General features: G+C 45.4%; 1 protein-coding gene across 1 annotated transcript; it reads right to left on the reverse strand.

Annotated features, from left to right (window-relative positions):
* Positions 1-261: 261 nt before the first annotated feature.
* LOC146174154 (uncharacterized) lies at positions 262-1,352 on the reverse strand. Its single transcript, XM_084585327.1, has 2 exons — positions 1,066-1,352; positions 262-595 (listed from the first exon to the last, which is right to left on the reverse strand). Exons 1-2 carry the CDS (start codon positions 1,350-1,352, stop codon positions 262-264), a joined length of 621 nt encoding a protein of 206 aa, XP_084441453.1.
* Between the last annotated feature and the right edge of the window lie 8,815 nt (positions 1,353-10,167).

Consider the following 10,167-nt stretch of genomic DNA (forward strand, 5'->3'; position numbering starts at 1 on the left):
AAAATCAATTGCTACTCGCACTACAGTGAGAACTGTGGAAAGCATCCTGCACTTAAGGTAACGTTGAACATTTTCGCCTGCTCCTAGTAGCGAGTAGCACCGCCTTTTAGGCGAACGAATCAGCCATCCTCTTCGGTAAAGAAGAGTAGAGGGAGGCAACAAAAGCGCCATCTTCACAAGCGCTCTCCCATTCTTCTTGCACCGCTTATCAAAGGCTGTCTGCATTCGTACTTTGAAGTGGACGCCGCGGCAAGCGTTGCTTCATCCGCCCCAGACATTCTCTATAATATTCAGGTCAGGACTTTTTGGAGCCAACTGCAGGACCTCTACACTTTCGTCTTCCAGCAGCTCCTTCACACGGCGAGACGTGTGTATAGGGGAAAGGTCCTGTTGAAAGATGACACTGCCGTTGGGAAAGGGTCCGTGGCGAGCGTATGGCAGCATAACGTCCTTTAGAAGTTCGCTGTAACGGGCGGATGTCAAGTGGCCCTCGATACGGACCAGCGGTCCCAGTCCGTGATGCCAGATGGCTCCCAAGGTATTTACTGTTGTGCGGCCGCTTGCGGCTACGCTTTGAATATTGGTCGGATAGTGCCTGCAAATAAAGAGTGCGCACACGGACAATAAGCACCAATGTTCAAAGAGGATATAAAGCTTCTTGAATGAGACTGGCGAACACTAAACTCATTCTAGCATTTGCAGCCGAAGATTTCAATTTAGAGCAGCAGTCGACATCGTTAATTAAGAAGCCATTGATTGCGTGAAGCTTTTATCCTCTTCCTCCTACTACATTTAGAATAATTCTATTGAGACGACTCAACGGCAAATAAGATACAAATGCAAGCATCACCTCTCGTTTCCGAGCCGCCAGACTCTCTTCCTTTGGGCTTGTTTGGAGCAAAAGGTGGATTCATCCTTAAAGATTATTCTTTTCCACTCCTCAGACTTCCAGGACGCGTGTTGTTCTGCAAACTGGTGTCGCTTGGTCTTGTGCGTACTGTTGAGGAAGGGCTTCTGTGCGGCGACGCGACTGTGCACGCCCGCTTCTTACAGCCAGTTCCGCACAGTGGCTGGGTGGGCATTGACTCCGGTGCTTTCCATGATTTCATTCGCTGTCTGAAAAGATCGCCTGCCACAGCCGCAATGATCAATTGATCCTCCTCTTCCGTCGTTGCTTTTGGTCGGCGCCGGTGTGGAGCATCGCCGATTCTTCCTTCTGTCTTATAGGCTTGACATATTCTGTTGACAGTCTTGAGCGGTCGGCCGGTCATGGCCGCAATAGACCGTTGGCTGTATTCTTTCAACGCTATGTCAATGATGTGCCGTCGCTCTTCGTCGGGTGCAAGCGCCATGGTGTGGCTTCCGAAGAAAAGAAAGAAAACCGCGCAATGAATTTTTTATACGCAAAACTGTATCAGCGTTATCAAAGCATATGTGTTTTATTTTATGATCAAGAAATTTAACCAATCACAAACGTTTCAACCAGCGAGCGACTCAGAGTTCTTGGCTCTTCTTTCGCCCGTTTTTAGCTGCCCTTTCGCAAGGTTACACCGGGAACGCCGACGGCGGCGCGGTTAAACCAATGAACGGGCGCATAAGAGCTGCGCTGTAAACAAAGGCACAAAAACTCCAAAATTCGACAGCACGTCAGTACTCTTATCGTTACGCGCTCGGCATGTAGGATTCATAAGAGTGCGCCTTTCTTCAGCTGTTATCACCACGTGTTGCAGATAGCTCACGCAGCAGATTGCGGGTCTAGAAGAGACAACACACCGCATTGATGGTAGCGAGTGCATCCGCTAATCTAACAGCCTTAGCCGCGAATATCTCCTTCGCGAAGTTCGCGAATATCTCCTTGAAGTTACTGCCAGCGTGCCCTAGACTGCACTGATTGTACAGTTCGGCACGGTTTCCCGTGTTCACGCTCATAAATTTTATGACTGTACTTTCTGTTATTGTTAAATTTTGCACGTCAAGTACATGAAAAAGATCATTGCGAATGAAAATTTCCCCACTTTCTCTAAGCCGAGCTGCATCTTAGCACGGCTATCCTTTACGTCACCGACAGAAAGACTAGTGATTTGTATCTGTTCTATTTGGATGAGTACCTTCTGCAAAGCAAGGATTTCAGCATTACGCCGTGTTGTGTATTGTGATCATTTTACTGTTACATCGGGAAGCCTAATTCTTCTAAGAAACGTATATTTTCCAGAAAGCATGGTCCGAGCCATGGTTCTACAGCTTTATCATTAAAATGACATGCCCTTCATCAGTTGAATGTCAGGCGACAGCCCATACAAATGGCCGTATCGCACGTTTACATTGGACTGCTTGCATTCAGCTTATATGCAGCTGACGTTCATGAGTGGTTCGCCACACACCACTGTAGAGGTCGTGTAAGAATGTCAAATAATAGTCTGACGCAAACTTTAAACTTATCAACTGCAACCGCATTTTCTAAGCGAAAGACAATACATTTTTAAGCATATTTTATGCGAAATAGGCCATCTATATGCTTCTGCGCCAGATATGGGCATATACAGGTACTAAAAATAAAATAATTGATCTTGACTGACGGTACACGATTTGGCGTTTTGTCGTCAAATATTTTTGGCATCAAATTTAATAGCAGTGAGTCTTTGTCGGCCGTAAAAAAATAAAAAGATAAATAAATGGGTCCTTATACACGAACATTCATCTACGTACTCGGCTACTAATCAAACTAAATGCTAGCCTTATTGTGCAACATCGTTTGTGGAGTAGAATGGTAGAGTTGAGGCGTATTTATAGACTATATGCAGAGAAACATTGTTACGCTCTTCACGAATATGCAGAATAGTTCTTCGTCGAGGACAGACGTTAAAAGAACATGATAATTTTAGATCCATACAATAATTGAAGAATACTCAAAGCAATGTGAAATTGATAATTGTAGTAGATGTGAAGTATAGGTCTGTCGTGAAAAGGAACTGCAGCCCAGGTTTAAGTACTGCTAGAAATTTCATCATAAATACAAATTTAGGTTTTTATGGGATTGCCTCACTAATTATTAGCCAGGGCGTGGTAACAGTGACTTCAACCTACAAGGCATGCTCTCAATTAAAATAACGATTTGTACCCTGGCTTAGTAAGAGACCCAAACTTTCTGTATGAACACAAAGTATCAACCGGCGTCACTTCGCCCTTGCTGGCTGCAGTGTAGCCAAGACAGCAGTCAGACCAAAGACGCACTGCAGGGTTGTAGCCATCAATACCTTGGGTGTGGAAACATTCTGAACCTGATTGAACACTGAGCTGCTACAACTAGGAGTAAACTCGGCGATAATCGAGTGTATGATGTCTACGATTATGTATCAAGCCTGCCGGCATATGCGCAGTTTTGTAACTACGGTTGCCATTGTGTCCGAACTCATTCCACACCCTCTAGTGGATTCTTCGAGGATAACCCGCGTCGGAGACAATAATCGCTTCCAATTTGTAGCGCGATTTGTGGAGAGCTGATCGTTGCCCCTCTGCAGGAATTTAACCCTAGACAAGCTGTTAAAAGAACGACTTCGCAGCGATGATCGACTGCATTACATCAAACTTCCGCAGCTCGTTTGGCGGATTCTGCGCAGCGTCGTCCCTGCCGTATTGCCATCGGGTCCTAATTCATTGAAAGCCTCCCCTCTTTTATGGATTTTTATAGGATGAAATACTTTGGCGACAACAACCGCTTGTAGTAGAGGCTGGATAAAGGCCAAGACAGGATTTTTGCCTTCCTACAGGGCACCTTCACAGCACCTACAACAAGCAGCCAAGCTGTTGAAGCAACGACAAAAACGAGGTGATCATGGACTGCGTATCATAAAGATTTCGCATAGGGCTTTACGGCTTCTGCACACCTTGAATCGGCTATGTTATCATCCTGTCCGAAAAAAATCCTTCCCAACTTGTGAATTCTGGGAGGTTAAAGGGGCCTGAAACATGAATAATTTGTAGTCGGTGGAGGGCTTTGGGCTGGAACGCATCGTCGACTTCCTGAGGGGCTGATCTCATCAGCCACTGCAAGCAGACAAGGCGCTGAAAATGGGACGACATTGGGGCAATTTTTTATGATACGACACTCCATATTACGCATCCTGCTTGGCGGCCTAAGATATACAATATAAATTATGTACAAAAATATGCAATACAACACAGGCTATATGACAGCATGTGGCGGAGAAACAGATTAGACATGAAATAATATCGTATTATATAGAGAAAATTAACAAATATTATTTTTTGTTTAACTCTCGTGAACCATAGCTGTATTGCGATAGAAACAGCGGAAGCTACTTTTGCCTGCTACATTATTACCCTATCACGCCCTATCAGTGTAGGGTGCTACAGTATTGGGGACACTTAAGATCATTCTTTTAGAGTATGACGCGGGAGCTTAAGCTAGCAGCCAACATATAAATAAGAAGGGGTCAGTGCTTCTAAAGCAGATGAGGAGCGACAGCAATAGCTGCTGGTGACCGAGCGTTCGTCTTCTTCTTTTCCTTCCTCTGGCGGAGCTCAGCTGAAGCGCTTCCTAGGCAGCGGCATAAACCGTGTCGACGGCAGGTGCTACGCGACGAGGCGAAACCTGGAGTAGAATTGCTAACGCAATAAAAACACATTATATGCACAGAATGAATATATATATATATATATATATATATATATATATATATATATATATATATATATTCATTCTGTGCATATAATGTGTTTTGTGTGTAATGTGTGCAATAATGTGCAAAGGCCCGACCGTGTATGTATATATATATATATATATATATACACGGTCGGGCCTTTGACGGAGTGATAATGCGGTGGTGTTGCGGTGGTGATCCTCAGTGGTGTTGCGGTGCTTCGTTAGCGCAACTTGCCGCACCTTCGATGACGAAGAAAAGCACTTGCTGTAGCTTTCAGGAAGAGTGCGATTTCGGTTTTGTCTGCCTTGGGGTAGTGGTGCGTCAATGTTGAACATGGGCTGCTTTGCTCGATAGGGAGCATAGTCTTCAGCTTGGCTGCGGTGGGCAAATATACCTGTGGTTTTCCTTAGAACGTATAGGAAAGCGATCTTCATGCCCTTCTTCAGATGCCGACATTCTTCGATGAAGTTCGTGACCAGCATTTCAGCTTGCCTATGACAAAAATGAGCGACCCCTCTTGTGATTCCGAGTCCCCCGTTTAAGAATAGCTGGGTGCTTTGTTGATGACGCCTTCGGTGGTTTCGACGTCTGCGTTGCCCACGCAGGCGACGACGCTTGATCGGAGCGGCATGGTCAAGTCTCCGTCGAGGACGTTTAGAGCAATGTGGTGCGTCGAAATTTTCGTGGAAGATATGGCGTTGTGCGTCGAGAGTTTGATGAGTTTTGAGAGGAGGTCACTGATCGCAAGATGTTCGTTCAGAGCATGCAAGCCAAAGCTCACATTGCGCGATCATTGTTGAAGGACGAAGAACCTGTAGGGTAGGCACGTCCTTTTACTCTAACACTTGTGTTGCATCGCCCCGACGGCGTAATAGTGTTGCCACAAGCGGTACGGATTTTACGGGCCATCCCAGTGGTCGTCACTTTCTTGAGCTGGGCGAAGAACGCACCACTGACGACAGAATAGTCGGCTCCGGAGGTATCCACTAAGGCGGTAACCTTGCGACTGTCGGCAACTTGGAAGTTAGTTGCTCACGCCATCATATTTCATTCTGGCTTTGGTGTTTGATCTTTACTTCGCCGTGTGCTGAACTGCGGCCGGGACACACCGTTGTCACTGACGTTGTCGTTGGGCACACCGGCGTTTTGTTGATTGCGGCGTTGTCACTCGTCGGCGGCCGTGAAGGATCTTCGTTAGCTCGCCGTATAGCTACCTACCCCGTGTGCGGACTAGTGGACCTTCCTCGCGTGTAGATCTGGCCCTTAGCACAAAGCGGGACTTGAAGGCGATGGGCAGCGTGATAGACGTCTTGGCGATTCATGCTCCCCCATTCTCAGCAAGTCTCTCAATTTTCTGTGGTCACTCGCCAGGACAGGGTCGTGGGGATTCAAATCCGAAACCTCCAATGCTGATATGCCTGTACAGACAGTGACGGAGGTTGTGTTCATCCTCACCACAATGGAAGCAGAAAAGTCGGTTGCTAGACGTCTTCCAAACATCGCATTTCCTGGGGCTTGGGGGTTATTCGTATGCTTGGTAGGTGGGGACCATGGAAGTTTTTCAGGAGCAGGATGGTAGCGGAGAGGGCTTGGAAGGACACGTCGGGGGACAGGTCGGTGTAATGCAGCGGCATATTTTATCGCTGTTGCTTGCTGCGCTGGAGCATTCAGAGCCGTCATTTGAGGAGCTCTCATTGCCTGCTGGACTTCTTCCCTGACGACGTCCACAAACGTCTGCACTTGGAGTTGCAGGAATGATGGCAGTAACCGGCGCCGTTTTTGGACGACGCCGCGTAAAATCTCACGGAGGTTATCTCCGCCAGTAGCTGGAGCATCGCTGTTGCTTGCAGAGAACACTTGAAGAGGCCGGTTGTAGTATCAAGTACGGGCGTATTGGGTCCGTTTTATTGAGGTTTGTTGCAAGGCATGCAAAAAGAGATTCTTTGAAGCTTCGCATCGAAATTTAACTTTAATTGTCGTCATCAGTCATATTTATAATGGTGGGGCCGGAGGAAGAGACGTTTCATTTTTTCATCGCAGGCGAGGACAGGCTTTTTGGGGAGCTTAGCTTTGGACTGAAGAAGGAGCTCTGCTCTTTCTTTTCTTACCATGCAAGAGAACTGCTTCAAAGTCTCCTTCGTGAAGTCATCCCACGTCGTTAGCGACGACTCACGGCTTTCATTCCACGTCCGCGCTGTTTCATCAAGAGCGACGAACACGCTTCCTTGTTTCAGGATGTCGTTCCAGTTTTTGAAAGCGGCAACTCGTTCGTACTGGCCTAGCCAGTCCTCTGGATCTTCTCCTGGGTTGGCGTTAAAAATTGCGCTGTCGGGCTGCAGGATGACAACCTGTACCGTACCTTGACCCATTGTCGACGTTGGGATCTTCTTCCGAGGTCTAACAGAATCCGGCATCAGACCGTGTTCTGGTTGGAGCCCTGAAGTCGGCGACTGGCTCGGTGACCTTTATGCGTGTCTCCCAGGGCGGCAAGAGCAGGGCTGTCGTCTTGGCTTGAAATGACACCCGGAACACGAGGGCGCCACCTTTAACAGATGTCATGTTTTGGTGACAAAGCTGTTGACACCAAAAGAGAAGAGGCGTAATCACACAGAAAACAACTCTATTGGGCTGACACGCCCGCAAACTAACTAAACAATCGGCGGTGGCAATAGCAACAAGCGCGCTCGGCGATCGTCGATCTATGAATCCCGGTTTCACGCGTCAGTGCTCGATTTAAATTCTAAGAAAGATCGAGAAAGCTGCAACCGGTGACCAGCATACCTTGGAACATTTTAGAAACACAGGCAAATAGCTGGAATCTTCGAGATATATTTCGGCGAATCTTGCGCGACAAATAAATGATAAGGGTATTTCACGCGACAAAATAAATTAATAAAAGAAATAATATATATTAGATTCGTGCGCTGGAATGACAATTATGATGCCGCATGCCGGCGGCTGTAGAATAAAAAGAAATAAAGGTCTGAATGATTCGCGGCAATATTTGCGCATATCCAAGTGATCTTCACTGTATTTATGTACTTAAGGCCATTATACCTAGTTGCACGGGCAGAGGCATATTATTTTATGTTACTTTTGGATAGCCTAAACTAATGTATGTATGTATGTATGTATGTATGTATGTATGTATGTATGTATGTATGTATGTATGTATGTATGTATGTATGTATGTATGTATGTATGTATGTATGTATGTATGTATGTATGTATGTATGTATGTATGTATGTATGTATGCGTGTATGTATGTATGTATGTATGTATGTATGTATGTATGTATGTATGTATGTATGTATGTATGCATGTATGTATGTATGTATGTATGTATGTATGTATGTATGTATGCATGCATGCATGCATGCATGTATGTATGTATGTATGTATGTATGTATGTATGTATGTATGTATGTATGTATGTATGTATGTATGCATGTATGTATGTATGTATGTATGTATGTACGTACGTACGTACGTACGTATGTATGTATGTATGTATGTATGTATGTATGTATGTATGTATGTATGTATGTATGTATGTATGTATGTATGTATGTATGTATGTATGTATGTATGTATGTATGTACGTATGTATGTATGTATGTATGTATGTATGTATGTATGTATGTATGTATGTATGTATGTATGTATGTATGTATGTATGTATGTATGTATGTGTGTATGTATGTATGTATGTATGTATGTATGTATGTATGTACACCTTTCTTGCTCAGAATGGTTCGAGCTGAAAATGAGCCTCTATGACACAGATTTTGCACTTCTGCCAATATAGACCGTTTACAGCGAGTAGTTTCACTCTTCCCTAACAGGTGGCGCCACTAGGACGGCCGTCATTGCTGGCCTTCGCAACGCATCGGCGCGCAGTGCTAACTGCTGCTGTGCACAGCGCTGCTTTGATGCAGATGTCATCTGTATTGTCGAAGTATTCTGCGAGGAAGTAGAGCTAATGACCCTGTTGTTTATTGGCGGAAGAACAGAAGACGCTTTCTACATAAGGTGCACATCATGGCCTAGGCAACCGTTTTTCTGGGAGATGTATCACGAGTTCATGTTCCTTTCTGGGACAAGAAAGCGCCTGTGAATTGCAGAGAATGGCTATACCTCACGCCCCAGCTCGTTTTAGCACCGGCAGTAGCCATGGGAATGTGAGAACGACCCTGAAGTTTTCTCAGGAATTGGATATTGCGTCTGCACTGCTGCCGAGTTTTTTTTCGCAGAGCGTTAAGAGGTACCTTGACGTTGCTATTAATGTCTATGCAGTTATACGAATTGATTGCGCAGAGAAGGAAAGCTAGTGTGGGCATGTAAGTGCATCTGTTTACTTTAATTAGGTACTATTCCCTAGGATATGCGGGATCGAATCTCGATCGGCCTCGGTGGCTGCTTTTCGCTGGAGCCAAAAACCCAGGCGCCCGTGTTTTGTGCGATATCAGTGCACATTAAAGAACCCCAAGGGGATGGGAATTTCCGCATCCTCCAGCTCATAGCCTGAGTCGCTTTGGGACGTAACACCGCACAAACAAAACCAAACTTTAATTAGACAAGTACTGCTGAAATACATGTAATAACTGCTGCTTTTATGAAACTAATGCACGGGCCAACGATGAAATTTACCATGATAAGATTTTTTTATATCCCCGCTTGCTTTGGCTGCGTACTGTGCGTTCTGAATTTCGGTGCAGTTTCCAGTCACCTTCGCCCGAGCGCAGATGAACGCCGCTGAGCGTCTGATGCGGCCTTCAAGCAGCGTAATAGTCTTTTGAAGCCAGGACGTTTACAGGAGATAAAATTATATCTTATCAATTAACGGGGATTACACGCGCGTCCATACTGAGCAGTAATTATTGGGCACAATGTTAAATGAACATTCATAATGCGTCTCAGCCAGCATAGTCTGAGCAATGCATGCGTTCGCCCTTTGCGCAAGAAAAAAAAAATAAGTTTGAGGGAATAATCAGTTTGTAATCTATTCAGTTTTACAGAAAGTCACGTTTTCCACAAAGAGCATTAGAGAGGGAATTGATAAAAAAAAGCAAAACAGAAAACCGAGTCGACGGCTGATGGGTTTGTCGAAACGTTCTAGCCAATGCAGACATTTAGGAGGACGCAATAAATGAACTACGTGGTTAAATTAAACATTTTTTAGCACCTACACATACTATAGGCATACACATGAAGTTAATTGCCTGTCTACAAGCTCGTTGTCCCCAGCGAAAGCTGGTACGCCGCACCGTGCAGCCGAGTACGAGCGGGCCGGAAGCCGTCAAACCAGAAGGCCGGCGATGGCGGAAGGGTCACGTGATCAAATATTGCAGCGCCCATGCGCTCGCGCTGTAAAGGGTCTATACAGGCCTTTCTCACAAAACGCTTAGGCTTTGTTTTCTCATAGTTACCACATTCCGAACCGAAATGGTAGAAGGGACAGATTTGTGAACTTAGTGATTTCAATATACATATCATTTGTTT

The sequence above is a fragment of the Amblyomma maculatum genome, chromosome 11, assembly GCF_055883805.1.
Source record: "Amblyomma maculatum isolate TAMU_Amacu chromosome 11, ASM5588380v1, whole genome shotgun sequence".
Classification (NCBI taxonomy): Eukaryota; Metazoa; Arthropoda; class Arachnida; order Ixodida; family Ixodidae; genus Amblyomma; species Amblyomma maculatum.